The sequence below is a fragment of the Mytilus trossulus genome, chromosome 1 (genome assembly GCF_036588685.1).
Source record: "Mytilus trossulus isolate FHL-02 chromosome 1, PNRI_Mtr1.1.1.hap1, whole genome shotgun sequence".
Taxonomy (NCBI): domain Eukaryota; kingdom Metazoa; phylum Mollusca; class Bivalvia; order Mytilida; family Mytilidae; genus Mytilus; species Mytilus trossulus.
In genome coordinates this window covers 5366738-5384227 of record NC_086373.1, presented here as the reverse complement: position 1 = coordinate 5384227, position 17490 = coordinate 5366738, and the positions used below count along the sequence as shown (strand labels likewise).

The following is a 17490-nucleotide window of genomic DNA, read 5'->3' as shown; positions in this document are numbered from 1 at the left end:
ATAGTCATAAATATAAACTGACAATCACATGGCTAAACAAAGTCAACAGTAGTATACCGCTGTTCAATAGTCATAAATATAAACTGACAATCACATGGCTAAACAAAGTCAACAGTAGTATACCGCTGTTCAATAGTCATAAATATAAACTGACAATCACATGGCTAAACAAAGTCAACAGTAGTATACCGATGTTCAATAGTCATAAATATAAACTGACAATCACATGGCTAAACAAAGTCAACAGTAGTATACCGCTGTTCAATAGTCATAAATATAAACTGACAATCACATGGCTAAACAAAGTCAACAGTAGTATACCGCTGTTCAATAGTCATAAATATAAACTGACAATCACATGGCTAAACAAAGTCAACAGTAGTATACCGCTGTTCAATAGTCATAAATATAAACTGACAATCACATGGCTAAACAAAGTCAACAGTAGTATACCGCTGTTCAATAGTCATAAATATAAACTGACAATCACATGGCTAAACAAAGTCAACAGTAGTATACCGCTGTTCAATAGTCATAAATTGATAAAGCGAAATCAAATCCTGGTTACAAACTAAAACCGGTGGAAACACATCAACTATAACAACGGGAAAACAACGGGAAAACAGAAACGAACTATTTGATAACAGATACCATATTCCTATCCTGGTACCGAACATTTTAGGAAAACATGGTGGATTGAACCTGGTTTTATAGCTAGCTAAACCTTCTACTGACATTGCAATGTTAAACATACTGCTTAATGACAACTCTACATGACAGGAATACAGAACAAATAAAAACAAGAACACTCAGGACAGAGAAATACATACTGAATAGATAATTTAACAGAACATAAAACAAAACATAAAAAACTATTAAGACTGAGAAATATAAACCACACAATAACTTAGTTTTTCACGAATTTATGTAGCAAAATACTAGTAAATATCAGAGTCATAATTTTACAGAAGGTTTATCAGACTGGCAGAAGAAGTAGGTTTGTATGTAATATTCCGACCAGGACCTTATATCTGCGCTGAATGGGATTTTGGAGGAATGCCTGCGTAAGTACACATCATTTACATTTTACATGTTAAAACAGTATATATGGATTATAGCACCAAACTTAGCAATCTTGCGTTTTCCATTAAGTACAGAACCATCTTTGTAAATTAATGAAACTGGTTTTATCATTTTTAATGAATAAATATATTCTAATTTTCACCCGTCTTATTGTCCTGTAGATAAATCCATTATTTTGAAGTGTCCGGTTATGAGTCAAGTTTTGCGGAAATGCGAGAACTCTTGACTTATTGGGATATATGTTTCCAGGCATCCTATAGGCACTTAATCTGATACAATAACGATAAAAACTACATTAGTGCGGATACCATTCTGAAAAGATTGTAACTTAAAATTTGTAATATCTGAGATAGAAAAAAACTCTGTCAACGAATTCGATGCACATGAAAAATGATTTTTGACAAATCATATGTTATATGTAAACACCATAAGCTTGATGTATAGGTAAAGTCACACTCAGAAAATGGAAATTCACTACTGAGAAGTTGATAAATCATGTCCGTCAAATTATGATATCTTTGCCGATGCATATTAAGAGAAAGATTTACAGGTAAACTAAAAATTTCATAGACTATCATTTTATTTTATCCTTTACTTCTTTTTTTAGATGGCTTTTGCGTGACCCTGAAATGAAAGTACGAAGTAATTATAAGCCATATCAAGATGCTGTTGACAGATTTTTCAGTCAGCTTATTCCACTAGTGTCCGACTTGCAGGTTTGTTTGTTTCCTTAAATTTAACTTTCTGATTTCTTTGTTATGGTCAATTATTTAGAATAGGAGAAGCCATTTTTTCCGATCAAAATACTTAAGTGATAAAATCATTGCAATGATATACCTTTCTGTCCTAAATCTACTAATTTTAATGACTTTATTTTAGATGGCTTATGAAATATGTTGTGTTTATATTCAGAATTGTCTAAAACTGCCCGAAAAATCAAGTGGCGGACCAATCATAGCATTTCAAGTGGAGAACGAATTTGGTTCCTACAGTAAAGAGTATGAACATCTAAAGTTTATTCATGAGGCAAGACTTAAAAGTTAAAAAAATGTTTACATATATGAAATAATGCAATTGGGAGTTGGTACAATAGTAAAAATGAAAGAAATGCTTTATAAATGTGTTTCACTCGAAGCTCTTTTCTGGATATAGCTTCATCGGGAAAAAGTAAAATAACAAAAAAAACAAACTCCGAGGGAAATTTAAGAAAGGAAAGTTCCTAATCAAATTGCAAACTTAAAGCTTAAAAACGTCAGACGAATAAGAAACAACTATCATATTGCTGACTTGTAACAGAAGCGTTCATACCAAATGAAGTGTAAAATATGAATTAAGTTTACAAATGAGCGAGAGCTGGTGCGTCGACAGGGTAAGATTATCCTGTTCTGCATGCTGCACCTGCCTTGCGGATCCACATCGATTCAAAATGTTACAATCGGTAAAACTACAGATCAGACGACTTTACTGATATCTAAAGATTTAAGATAGCAACCAATATCGCTAGTGAGTTAAGAAGCTGACACATTGTCAACTACTTCATGATATCGGTTCCCATTGATCTGCCTCAAAACTCAGTAAGAGCAGTTTTGTGTAATCAACACACACCTGTTACCTACGTCCGTTTAGGTTGAACATGTACGAACGTAACGTTTTATATGATGTTTTTAATTTTATGACGGAGCTGAGAAATGCTACTGCAGAGATATGGGAAGTTCACAATTGGAAACGTGAAATCATCACGTTTGTTTTTTATTCTAGTTTGAAATAGTCTTCTGTGTCAAAAATCGAGGAACATATCAATATATGAAGCAGTATCTTTAAACTAAAGTTCACGGGGGTACATGAAATGTAATCACTCATTGAGATGTGAGTTTTTGGGTGACAGGTCATCATCAATATATCTTAAAGTAAATCTGACGAATTTTGCAAAGAGGCAATGTAGTTTACCTTTCAATTGAGAGTATAGAATATAAGTGTAAACCGTAAACAAATCAAACCCCATATGTTTTAAAGGTTGTGCTTGAAGACTTTTGTTAAGTTTAGGTATCCAGTATAATAATAAGATGTATCATCGTCCTTTTTATGTTAATATCAAAGAAGAAAAAGACGGATTTGCGATTCTCTTAAATCTCCACGTGTTTAAATAATGTAGAGTCTTATATATATCTTTTCTAAGGGTGTCAATGTTAACAGTCAAACTGTATAATTATGATTATTTCAGACTTTGGTAAAATATGGTGCTAAAGAATTATTCTTGACCTCTGAAAATCCTAACGGGATTTCAAACTGTCCTTTCTACGATCGTAAGTGTAATTTGGTTAGCTTTATTTTTTTTGTCATTCTTTCGACGTCTATTTTGAAATTGAATAATACGGGCACTACAAACAAGATAAACATTTGACGAAAAGCGGAGGTATGGATTATCTAAAGAAACACAGTAATGTACATGGTCACTAGGCATCCGCTACGTAAACTCATACTATATCGGTATAAGGACATCATTCGTAAATATAGCTCAACATGCAGACTTCTTATACGTTGAGGTATTTATGGAAATATTCTTTATAAAGCACAAAGGTGTCAGTAATCACCTCAGAAACTAACACAGCATTTGAATAGACTCATTAAGAAGGGATATAGTAACGATACTGTTGTCAAGTCATTAAAGATTGCATATTTTGGCGTTAATATTGACTCACTTATAGGGTCTTTGCATTGGAACTAAACACATTTATTCAAAAACCAGTTTTTTGGCATGACACGGGTTATGTTCTTCTCATATATGTTATGATGATATGATACTAAACCACTGACGGGAGGGATAGTGCCTGATGTTCATATGATGAATCATGATCTTCAGTCAGTTTAATTGAGGTCTGGTGCTGGCATGTCAGTTGACTGCTAGTAGTCTGTTGTTATTTATGTGTTATTGTCGTTTTGTTTATTTTCTTTGGTTGCATCTCCTGACATCGGACTCGGACTTCTCTTGAACTGAATTTTAATGTGCGTATTGTTATGCGTTTACCTTTCTACATTGACTAGAGGTATAGGGGGAGGGTTGAGATCTCACAAACATGTTTAACACCGCCGCATTTTGGCGCCTGTCCCAAGTCAGGAGCCTCTTGCCTTTGTTAGTCTTGTATTATTTTAATTTCAGTTTCTTGTGTACAATTTGGAAATTAGTATGGCGTTCATTATCACTGAACTGGTATATATTTGTTTAGGGGCCAGCTGAAGGACGCCTCAGGGTGCGGGATTTTCTCGCTACATTGAAGACTTGTTGGTGACCTTCTGCTGTTGTTTTTTCTATGATCTTGTTGTTGTCTCTTTGACACATTGACTCCTCATTTCCATTCTCAATTTTATAACAATAATATGAAATATTCAATAATGTAGGAAATTCATAACAATTAATTCGCTTGAGATTTATAATCAGTAATGTATCTTTTTAGTATTTGTTACTTTTTTGTAATCTACAAATTAATGTAATCCTAATTTTTTTTGTACTTTCCGATTTTAAAAAACACATACCAATATTTTGCAAATAACAGTATTTTTTGAAAGATATATTAATTTATTTGATTTCTTTGCATCAAATTTTTCAGGAGCTCTTCCAACAGCTAATTTTCCAAGCATGAAAGTTGGGGCAGAAACCTTTGACCTGATACGAAAGTGGAGTCCAAGCTTTCCTCTGATGGTAACGGAATTCTGGTCTGGCTGGTTTGACCACTGGACATCAACACATAAAGGACTGCCTCTTGATGGTATTTTTTATGAATAAATATCTCTATTTGTTGGATATGCGCTGTTTTATGTTTGTCTGTGATGCCAGATGTTATAATCCATTTCCTATATACTCTACACACATTTTAGAATGATAAGTAGGAACAAAAGAACTAAACATTTAATATCTAGAAAAGTTTTTCCTGGTAAGTGTGTATCAAGTTTAAGTAAGGTGCCAAATATATATGAAAAAAAACCCACCAATATTAGTAAATATTGATATAAACCCTTTAAAAATTTAGAGGACAAAATGCGCTTGTTTGACTTGTTTTATTGATATGTCTTTACTTGATCATGCGCAAGACAATTTATGATACCGTTACGTGTATACGGGTCTGACACCGAAACACGCCCCTGAGGCAATACAATAATTTTTGATTTGTGACCAAGATTTGTTTCAGTTAGTTGTTTTATGACTATTGAACATCTATAAATGTTTAGGGATGGAACATGATTGCACTGCAATTGAATTTGGACAATAACAGTTTCTTTTCAAATTTCATTTTTTAAAACATTTGTTGTCAACTTTTGTTGTCAAAAGTTTTAACTGACCAACTAACTGACCAACAGAACCAAACAAAACAAACTCATATAGTGTAGACTTTGTGTGAGCAAATAGGGGAAACTACTTTAATGAACAAGACTCATAAGCTACTACTGATATACTACATATATCACAAAAGACATGGTTATATATAAGATATAGAATGATTCTCGGTAATGCTTTCTTATTATAATTTCAGACTTTGCTCAAACACTCACAGACATTCTTGACGCTGGATCGTCTGTTAACATGTACATGTTCCATGGAGGTACAAATTTTGGTTTCATGTCTGGTGCCAATAGATTTCCAGAATCAACATATAAACCTGATGTCACCAGCTATGGTAAAACTGTCTGCCTTTAAATTTTTTAACTATATTTTACACAACTGAAGAGAAGTTATACATTTAAAAAAAAAAGGTGGTTTCCTTTTGAAGATTTTTTTAGATATAGAATGAGGAGATGTGTTATGTTTGCAAATGAGACTAATATCCGAAAGATATCAAATTATGCAACAATGATCAAAATTCAGTCCACAGAACAAGCTACAAATGGCCATAGAAGGACACATTGTAGAACAAATTAAACGAGAAAGCGAGATTTAAGACAAAATTAGCAAACAAACGAAAAACAACGAATTATGCAACAATAAACAACAACCAATGAATTTCAGACCCCTAATTTTGGACAGGGAACTTCTGTATTATACCCAATAAAGCATATTATATATGTATTTAGTAAAAGGCAGTGAGACTCATCAGGTTCATAGATTTTAGAATTATAATCCTATTTTCATGAATAATTAAAATAGATATGAAATGTAAACCTTCTTAAAATATATTTTATAATGTTTAGATTATGATGCACCATTGAGTGAGGCAGGAGATGTTACAGCAAAATATCTTAAAGCAAGGGATATCATATTCGAAAAAATATTGAAACCACAAGGTAGATTTAAGCTATAGTTTTATTGTTCGGAAAATGGTAATTGAGTTTATAAATCGTATGTTCGAATGTTATCCTGTAACATTTCAGTACTCTTCAGAATACAACAGTAAATTTAAAATTCTAATAGTTCGTGTCATAAACTGTATCGAAAAAATCTAGTAAAAAAAGGTAAAAATCAAATGTATAAAATGGACACTTATAAAAACTGTCGAAAGTTATCGTCTTTGTATGGATTTTAGAGAGTAAAATGATTATTTTGAAACGTCTATCATCCCATTCTGAAATTATCTTGAGTTTAATCATCCTAAGATTAGCTGTCGACTTATCAGTAATGATAAAAAAAATTCACATTAACACCTTAATAAACTCCGTAAATATCGCTCTAAATTACTTTCATTTCTAATGAAATGAAATAATGTTAAGATAAAAAAAAAACGTATCACCCTTTATAGTTTAGCCTTCCTCGAAGTTTCTAATTTCGATGTCAAGAAAGAGATTTTATATGTATAAATGTAGTGCCTGATATTACTTTCATCAATTAAATAAGTTTTAAACATATAACAATGGAATGATTCCGTTTTAGTTGTAAGATTCAAGACCTTTGTTAACCGTTGAGATGCAAGAATAACTTTTTGCTTTTATCTTCTGACTTGTAGGCATCAATAGTTTACCAACAATTCCACCGAATACACCAAAAGCCAGTTATGGTAAGTCACTCTTATAAAGTTTTGCAGAACACTTGCAGATAAATATTTCGTATTTGGTTAGAAGTGTTTTTAACAAAGAAAATATCAAGGGACAATAACAACTGATATCGCCATGGTAAATAAGAAAAAAGAACAAAACGTTACATAGACACTCATAGATCGAACAATATCAACCGCAAAAACAGTGTTTAACTCAGGTATTCCGAAAGGGTAAGCAGTTTCTGCTCCACTCAGAAGTAATCTATTTTGCGAAGTATATTTCAATTTATTACATATTCCAATGGCATAATATTGAGACTAAAAATCAGATACTGTGATTTATATGTATATACTTTCCTTTAACTTCTATCAAATACGATTAATACATAGAATGGATGACAGGAATGATTATGTACAGGCCGTAAAATTAGTGGAATGAAACCAGTAACAAGCATAATTTCATATCTAGATTATATGTCGTCTAACTAAAACCAAAGTGGGAGCACAAGACTAGACTCCCATCTTACGAAGCTTTTTCTGTAAGAGCTAAATCTTTAAAGGGAGTCGTCTTTATCAAGAATGCAAGTACGATGAAGTATTCTTTTTGTTTATTTCAGATTCAATAGAAATAAAAGAGTATCTATCCCTGGATTCAATCCTAACATATTGCAATGTGAGTTTAAAAGTTATTGTATAAATACTTGAATTAGCATTTAGTATTACAAGCACATTAGTTGATTGACCGAGTTATTGTTTATGAACGCCAAATACCAATTCCAAACGAAAGTTCAGAATACGAACAATATAAGATCCTAAAGACAGGTTCTGTAAACCAAAGTTCCAAGTTGAAGAACATTGAGGACCCACAACTACGAAAGGTTTTGCCAAAACGAGATAATCCATAGAATTTTGAAAATTCAATGTTTTGTAAACAGTTAATTTGCAAGTTTGACCTTACCAATTGCACTTCATTTCAACACAGTTTAGAATAAGGACTTAATTGAATACACACTTAAAAAGACAAGTTGTATAAAGCGCTTTTTCTGAAAGACTGATATAATATTGATGCAATGATAATACGTTAGCGTTATTGCAGGAAAAGGTAGAATCCTCTAAACCAATAAACATGGAAAATCTACAGATTCACAATGGTTTTGGACAAAACTATGGTTATATTCTATACAGAACTACAATTGGTAAAGGCAGAACGCTCAGATTTGAGAAACAGCCTACGGATAGAGCACAGGTATTTTGATTTTCTATGGCATTGATACTTTTTTAATCTGAAGTTTTTTTAAATTACCTTTTAGACATGAAACATTTTCTTTAAACATGCAATTTGATGAAGGAAACCCAGAAACGTGCTTCGGACGCATACCATTTAAACAAAGGCAACAATAATTTACTGCTGTTCAAAGATTGTTATTTTCATTTTACAAACATGAATGCAATACTGATTTGAAAAAATCCAAAAAAAATCAAACGTTTTACTTTTATGCTATGAAATGTTGGGTTTATTTTTATTATAAAACAAGCTTTCATAATTGATAATGTTGCAGATTTTTATTGATGGCATACAGAATGGTGTATTAGACTGGCGAGAAGCTTCTGTAGAACAAGAGGTCAACACAGAAAAGGTAAATGACTACTTATTTAACTGAAAGCATCAATATTTTGTATTTAAAATAAGTAGGTAATTTTAACGGCTTGATGAATAAAGTAAACAGTAGAAACAGCTTTTCAATAGTCACAAATAAATTAAACGAGAGCAAACATGGGTAACAAAATAAAACAGAAGGAAACACATCAGAGGAAAACTACAAAACAACAGAAACACAGAACTGCAAGGAAAATAAAAGCCAATATAAATACAAACGGGCTATTTGATAACATGTCTTAGTTATGCATTTATAAAATACCATTATTTGGGGGAAAGTTTTTGCAGACAAAAAGAAAGGTGATAGATACCGTAGTAAAATTCAAAATCAAAAGTGAAAAACTGACAAACAATGTGATTGCAAAAAAAGCGAAAAAAAACCCGACTAAAAATAAATAACAGTGTACAAAATCAGCATAGAAAACTACAGATTGAGCAACATAAACTCCATCACAGACGGTCTTGATCTAAGATCCTTCAGGAGGATTAACAGATCCTGCTCCACATGTGAAATCTGTCGTATTTCTCGTTAAAGACGTTGATAATTTATATCAAGGAACAAAGCATCACACAACATGCACAATGGCGGTTTGTTAACGACTCTTATCTAATCATCAACAAATTAGTAAACCATTGGTTATGTTAGTTTTTTAACATTGAAACTTGACTAAATTTCAAATTTAGAAGTTGAAGTGTCAGATCTGTGACGTTCGAATAATAAAACTAGTCGCCAAAATGAAGAAAAGTAAAGACTGCTAACCACTGGATTGGTGATATTCTAGAAAACGTCTTTCAGCAGTAGCGTCAACCCAGTGTCACTTAAGTTAAATGTGTATGTGGACATACTTCAGACATGCCTTACTTCTTTATAAAAATCAACACTGTCGCCTGACTATAGTTAGGACATACTTCAGACATGCCTTACTTCTTTATAAAATCAACACTGTCGTCTGACTATAGTTAGGACATACTTCAGACATGCGTTACTTCTTTATAAAAATCAACACTGTCGTCTGACTATAGTTAGGACATACTTCAGACATGCGTTACTTCTTTATAAAATCAACGCTGTCGCCTGACTATAGTTAGGACATACTTCAGACATGCCTTACTTCTTTATAAAATCAACGCTGTCGCCTGACTATAGTTAGAAGGCGGTCTTCAATAATAAAAAAAAAAAAGCTGTGAAGTTTTAAGTTACTAGCCTTCACTACTTTTCTACCTATTTTTTTTAAGGAAAACAACACTCTAGATATTTTGGTTGAAAATCATGGGAGAGTGAATTATATCGAAATTGGCGAAAGTCTATTAAATGAGCAAAGGAAAGGTAATTCAAAATATATTGGACTTGATATTTATCAACGGTGAAAAACTTTACACATATTAATATATCAATGATGCATTGCACAAATTGACACTCTTGTGGATAGTTTTAATTTTATTCTTGAAATTGATACGATGTGCCCTGATTTTTATGATTGTCATAAAAAAAATTGCAGTAGCTTATCATCTTAAATCTTTAATTTTCATTCACATTCTGATGAGTTCTTTTAAACTTGTGAAATATTTATCACAGTGAATTTACTTCATTTAGGAAGTGTTCACATTGACCTTAACTTGGTGTTGTGTTAGTGTAACTCACACGTAAACTGAACATAATTACGTTCCCATTGATAAAACTCAATGCGAACATGTAGTTTAAATCTTGTTTTGTTTACATGCAGTCGATAGTCGATGTAGGCCTTGTGTATGTTAAGTGTACACAAAACTAGGTATTTAGAACTTTAGTTTTACCATGAGTATTTAAGACCATTTAAGGAAGAAACGATTTTTGAATAAAATTGATATTTATAACAATTATTTATAAAGTTCTTTACAGAAATAATTGTCTAAACTTAATATATTCATAAGTTATATAAAAAAAACATTACGTAGCTTTATAAACCCCTTATCAAGACTTAAAGAACCACCATTGCCGAATACATAATTCATTTGAAAAGGTCTTCCCGAATCAAGTGGACGTACACAGAAATATTTGCCACTGGTCTTTACTCAAACAACGATTCACTCATAAATGCATTACTAAAAAAAGTGTGAGGTAAATTGTTTGTCTAGTATATAAGATCCGTTAAAATACACTTACAAATAAAACAAAAATACCCTTTCCCTTTGTCAAATATCACTTGGAGAAGAAATACCATTTGAAACCAACAGAAAATAAAGAAATGTAATGACCCTTAAAATCTTAATCCTTTATCTTCGTCTGTAAGCACGCTGCTGCAACCTACGTTTTCTAATTCGTAATAGAGACTTCTTTAGTATCTTTAAACTACTGCAAATCATCAAAATGGCTTTAATAAAGGAGCAAACACTTAACTTCAAAGGGGGTATGTGTTGGTTTTTTTTGTCAGAATTTGTCACGCTGACGTTTTGCTTTAGATGCTAGCAATACAATAAATTTTTTTCAATATTTAACACTATAATGTAGGGGGAAACTCCGGATTCAGAATATTTTTTTTTATCATCTGTATGACCAGAATAGTATTCTTTTTATCAAATTAGGGACCAGAATATTTTTCATGGACACCTTTTTGAAGTCAAACTGTCGTTCCCTACTTAACTGCTACGTTCCATATTTAACTGCTAGAAAAGTTGTTCGAAAAATTTGTATTCGGTTCTACATAATGAACATTTAAATGACTTATAGTTTACAAGTGTGAACAAATCTTATGTACAGGTAATTAAACAAGGTGTATGTGAACAAATTTAATGTGAAACTAGTGTACAATACATTAAACTAATAGTACACATGTTCAGTGTACATGGCGTTTGGTGTGAACACGTCTTTAGTTGAAGAGCAGCATATGTATATACTTGGCCTATATTTTGATAAAGGTACATAGCACTACGGCTTTTAGTTGGAAGTACATTTTGAAATATCACAAATAATTGGTAGACATATTGAATACATGAAAGAATTCAGTAATTGTTTTATGAATGACATTGCGTGCTAAAGCTTTTTTTGCGATTTGAATCCGACCATTAATTTTGTGAGAGATTTACTGATGAAACACCATTCAGTACTTTAAAATGTAAAACAGATCCGATGTATACGTGTTTTAATTGACACATGCTTGATCTTTATATGGCGAGGTTTTGAGACACCCGAGAATCCATGTAAAGTTTTTATTCTTAGAGACAAAAAAAAAATCTTTATCGGGTAAGTCTCACTTTCAAGTGAACAGGTAATAGAATTCAAGCCACAGTTCATAACTAGTTCTCTGTTTGAATTCATTCATGATATCTCCTAAAAAAAACTGATTAACACTTTGCTGTAGTGATACAGTATTTTAACACTTGTATTGCATACTGTTCAAATTTATATTGTGCTTTGACAAACTTTAAATACAATTTGTAGTCGAATGTTGAATTTTCATGTCTTTTTTGCTCTTTTTTTATTTAAAAAAAGATCGCAAGTAATATCATGAATCTTCTGGTTAATAAAAAAATATACTTAACAGTCTTTCGTATAGCTTCCGTTTTGATTAAATATACCAACTGTTGTCTATTCTGAAATTCTTACACCTACTTGTGGTTAAAGGTATAACTGGTAATGTGTATCTTGATGATAACCTCATTAGTATCTGGACCATCATACCAATGGAATTTGAGAGTGATTTTGTTCAAAGGTATGCCATTTATTTTTTTCCATAATTTCTTGTTTTTAAGTTTAACATTTATTATTAAGTGGCCATAAATTAGCTTTATATGCAGTTTGATTTTTGCTCATTATTGAAGGACAAACGGAGACTTTAAATAGCTTTCGTCTAAGTCATTGTGTAACTGATGGAGAGTTGTCTCACTCGAAATATCACAACATCCTCTTAATTTTATAATAAAAATTGTCGAAACTATTGGATAACAATGCTCTTAATACTTGAGTAGGAAGCTCGGCTTTTAAAGCTGTTTGTCACCATACTGTTTTTTAGATATTGGAAGATGTGGTATGAGTGTCAATGAGACACTTTTCCATCCAAGTGACAATTTATAAAAGTAAACTATTTTAGGTCAAGGTACGGCCTTCAACACAGATCTTTGGCACACACCGAACAGCAACCTATAAAGGAACCGAAAAATTCCGAGTAAAACCATTCAAACGGGAATACCAACGGTCTAATCTATATAAAAACGAGAAAACGAAGATCTTGTACGAACTACATATAAACAGACGACAACTACTGTACATCAGATTCCTGACTTAGGACAGGTGCAAACATTTGCAGCGAGATTAAACATTTAATAGTACCAAATCATATATGTACGCATATCATTTTTTTTAATGATAACAAAGTTTATCTGATATGGAAATTGACTCCTTATGTAAGCAACATATTTGATATTTGTACAGTGTATTGCACGGTAGCAACTGGACAAGTTCTCATGGAAAAGATATCCCAGTCTTATGTAGAACAATTTTAACTATTAGGGACACACCCAAAGACACATTTCTTCATCTAAGCGTAAGTACTGACACTGACCAAGACATTACCTTTTAGCTTGCATTGATTATATGGTGGGTAAAGCATGCGTTCGTCTCTCTGTGCGAAATTTATTTCTAACATGTTATACGAAAACATATGCAAATGGTAAGAATTATGAACTTTTCGTGTTAAAAGATTATTTTTTTTTCGAAATTATAAGGATTTTCTACCCCCTGAATAGAGTACAATAGCTGTATTTGGTAACTCCTTTCGAACTTTTACGTATATTCAATGCTGTTCAACTTCCTACTGTATTTGGCCTTTATAACTGTGTAGTCTCAACTTCACTGATGAATCTTTTGAAGACGAAATACGCGTCTTACTCACACAATTCTAATTCTGGTATCTATGATGAATATGCATCCACTTGTAAATTGTATATTGACAGGAAGTAAACTTAGTACAGAATGATTAAATAGTTTATCAGAACTAAATATGAAAAAGAGGATGTGGTATGATCGCCAATGAGACAACTCTTCAGAAGAGACCAATTGACACAAAAATCAACAACTATAGGTCTCCGTACGGCATTCTACAATGAGCAAAGTCCATAAAAGACCCCGAAATGTCTATGTTAAACAATTCAAACTAGAAAACTAACAGCCTAATTTATGTACAAAAAATGAACGAAAAACAAATATCTTACACATAAACAAACGATAACCAATTAATTACAGGCTCCTGACTTGGGACAGGCACATACATACAGAATGTTGCAGGGTTAAACATGTTAGCGGGATTCTAAACCGCCGACCCCCTTACCTAGGACAGTGGTATAGCAGTACGAACGAACTATTAAAATCAGTTGAAAAAGGCGTAAAAAGAGGGAAGAAAGATACAAAAGGGACAGTCAAACTCATAAATCGAAAATAAACTGACAACGCCATGGCTAAAAATGACAAAGACAAATAGACAAACAATAGTACACATGACACAACATAGAAAACTAAAGAATAAGCAACACGAACACCACCAAAAACTATGAGTGATCTCAGTTGCTCCAAAAGGGTAAGCAGATCCTGCTCCACATGTGGAACCCGTCATGTTGCTTATGTGATAACAACTCCGGTAAATGGTTTAATTTGGTAGGTCACATTCATGAAAGGGAAGGGGATTGTAGTTACGACATAGTGAAAATTACTCATCAGATAGTAAATACAAATATTACAAATACAAGTGGACGTGACAGGGAATTGTACATCCCAACGACAAACATACGCTAAATACAGATGTGAGATGTGTTTTAGTCGATTTTAGTCTCTGATGCATGATCTTTTACTATTAATTGGTTTTGGCTTTTAACTAGCTGTCAGTAACTGCGAGTACTCTCAAATCGTATTTTCTTGTTAATTCGACCTGTTGATACTGTTTATAATGCTTTTTTGTCATTTTTTATTCATATGGATCTTGGCTGTATACCAGCTTTGATTATTTGTAATATCTTCAATTTTTCACTTATTCTTACAACATTTGTATAAACTTCAAGATTATAAAAAACCGGTTTTTTTCTAAAGTGAACATTGATTGGTTAAATATTTCTCAGTGTGTTTGAATTTGTTTGATAGCCTTTTGGTCATGACTGTTTGTCTCTAATATTTAATTAACTGTGCATTTGTATTCAGATACCGCAGATCAAATTTATTCGTTCTTTGTGTAATCATACGTTTTTTGATTGAGTTAAGTCTGCTAATTGATATTTTATCGTATGTTTTTATATGTTGTGATGTTATGCTATTGTTTCAGAAAAAGGGAGAAGGTTTGGGCCCATTAAAACGTTTAATCCCGCTGCAAATGTTTGCACCTGTCCTAAGTCAGGAATCTGATGTACAGTAGTTGTCGTTTGTTTATGTAATATATACGTGTTTCTCGTTTTGTTTATATAGATTAGACCGTTGGTTTTCCCGTTTGAATGGTTTTACACTAGTAATTTTGGGGCCCTTTATAGCTTGTTGTTCGGTGTGAGCCAAGGCTCCGTGTTGAAGGCCGTACTTTAACCTATAATGGTTTAATTTTTAAATTGTTATTTGGATGGAGAGTTGTCTCATTGGCACTCACACCACATCTTCCTATATCTATTGAGCGTACTCCCAGTTACTGACAGCTAGTTAAAAGAGACTAACAACTAATAAAACAAGCATGCATCTTAGACTGAATTATCAATCAGTACACATCCAACATCCAATGGATTAAGTGTAAAGACGCTATAAACAGTCAGAGAAAAACATGACCTTGTGCAATGCCAGGATACAGGTATCGACATATTGTAGATCCATGAATGTGTATATGTATATAACATAAAAGTAATATTTAGTTTGATTTTAATTTAACAAAACAATATTAATACCAATAAAACAATTTTCAATGATCTAATTACATTGTTGAATTTGGTAACCTTTAGAATAAGTTTATTTAAAGGATCGGTAAGTTTACCAGGATCGTACCGAAATTTCAGGGCACGGTAAACAACATTAACGTAAAAACGAGGATGTACTATCCCGTTTGATTTTACAGGTACATCCAAAATTCAAAACCAAATCTGTTTATCTATGGAATACATATAGCTTTTCAACAACTTTCGGAACTCATCCATCTTCAAATTTTAAATGTTTGGCTTTGAGTGTTCCTGATGAAGGTAATTCCAGAAAAGCGCTGCGGACGCAAGAAATTATTAAATTGTTCTTTTCAATTTTTTAGACGGGTTTTTACTGAGTTTGGTTATAAGTTTTTCTAATCAAATAATGAGGAGGATTTCGATTAAATAGATATTTATTTCTCTCAATTAGGAATGGGGTAAAGGAATTGTATTCATAAATGGATTCAATCTTGGTAGATATTGGAGTGAAGGCCCACAAAGGACATTGTATGTACCAGCTCCGATTCTAAAAACTGGTGATAATCGGGTAAGTTATCGGTCTGGACGTTTACACCGAAAAAAAATCACCGTTTTCAAAGTACAAGTTAAGATACGTCTTATCGCTATTTGTCTGCTATTACTGTACATCAAAAAGGTTCCCGTGTAAATTTGGCGTCATAATATAAAATATCTGACGCCACAATGGAAACGTGATTGTTGTAGGTCGTCAAAAGTTCAGGCGAAACATATTTTCGGGTCAAGCGTAACAGATTTCTAAATAGCCATACTGTATGATGTAATATTTTATATAAGATTTCAAAATAATACTAAAATCTAAACCAAGTACGACATTCCATAAAATTGAGAAAGGAAATGGTGAATATGTCAAAGCGACAACCACCCGACCCTAGAGCAAACAACAGCCGAAGGCAACCAATGGGTCTTCAATGTAGCGAGAATTCCCGCACCCGTGGGTGTCCTTCAGCTGGCCCCTAAAATATGCATAATAGTACAGTGATAATGGACGTCATACTAAACTCCGAATTATTCAAAAGAAACTAAAATTTAAAATCATACAAGACTAACAAAGGCCAGAGGCTCCTGACTTGGGACAGGCGCAAAATTGCGGCGGGGTTAAACATGTTTATGATATCTCAACCCTCCCCCTATACCTCTAGCCAATGTAGAAAAGTAGAATGTAGACATGTTTGGTACAGTCTTTAATTAAGAAAATGGAAAACAATTGTTTAAATATTTCTTTCTGTCTTGTAGGTTTTGATTTTTGAGCATCAACAAATTGGAAAGAAGGTGGCGTTTGTAAAGGAACCAATACTCAAATGAAACACTTTGCTCTTTCGATTACCAGATGTTGTAACAATACTATGTATATTTAATAACTACGCTGGCTAATAATAAAATCTTAATTGAAAAAAAATATAGAAGAAAAAATCAGTGATATTTATTTCTAAATCTCAGAAAGTAACTCTGCAATGCTACCCTTTTCAACTAGAATTTGATTTGTCAAGCTCATTTTCTTAATTAGTTAATAATATTTCATAGTACTAGTAGTTATCGTCCGTCTCTGTAACTACATTATCCAGTTCACTTACACTTTATCACTTATATTTCTGATTTTTTTCCACGGAAAAATCTTAGACAAAAAAAATAACATGCAGATTTACCAACATTTTTTTGTGTGTTCATATTCATATACATGTATACTGATTGTAAATGCTGCTATATGGCCGTTAGTTTTCTTGTTTGCATTGTTTAACATTGTCATTTCGGGGCCTTTAATAGCTGCCTATGCGGTATGGGCTTTGCCCATTTTTTTTTAGACCGTACGGTGGCCTATAGTTGTTGATTTTTGTGTCATTTGGTCGAATCTGGAGAGTT

The 17490-nt window shown here is 32.6% G+C and overlaps 1 protein-coding gene across 5 annotated transcripts in view; it reads left to right on the top strand.

The window, feature by feature from the left end:
- LOC134712854 (beta-galactosidase-1-like protein 2) overlaps window positions 1–17369 on the top strand; it is a 21962-nt gene extending 4593 nt beyond the window's left edge. For all 5 annotated transcript variants that reach the window (XM_063574832.1, XM_063574840.1, XM_063574858.1 and 2 more), the window contains exons 4-19: window positions 969–1064; window positions 1691–1799; window positions 1996–2109; window positions 3305–3386; window positions 4689–4847; window positions 5610–5753; window positions 6265–6357; window positions 7014–7064; window positions 7661–7716; window positions 8140–8289; window positions 8603–8680; window positions 9937–10027; window positions 12302–12389; window positions 13109–13220; window positions 16025–16141; window positions 16867–17369. In XM_063574832.1, the coding sequence (XP_063430902.1) occupies window positions 969–1064; window positions 1691–1799; window positions 1996–2109; window positions 3305–3386; window positions 4689–4847; window positions 5610–5753; window positions 6265–6357; window positions 7014–7064; window positions 7661–7716; window positions 8140–8289; window positions 8603–8680; window positions 9937–10027; window positions 12302–12389; window positions 13109–13220; window positions 16025–16141; window positions 16867–16935 (1609 nt within the window). In that variant the 3' untranslated portion in view covers window positions 16936–17369. The remainder of the gene's footprint in view (window positions 1–968; window positions 1065–1690; window positions 1800–1995; window positions 2110–3304; window positions 3387–4688; window positions 4848–5609; window positions 5754–6264; window positions 6358–7013; window positions 7065–7660; window positions 7717–8139; window positions 8290–8602; window positions 8681–9936; window positions 10028–12301; window positions 12390–13108; window positions 13221–16024; window positions 16142–16866) is intronic.
- The last annotated feature ends 121 nt before the right edge of the window (window positions 17370–17490 follow it).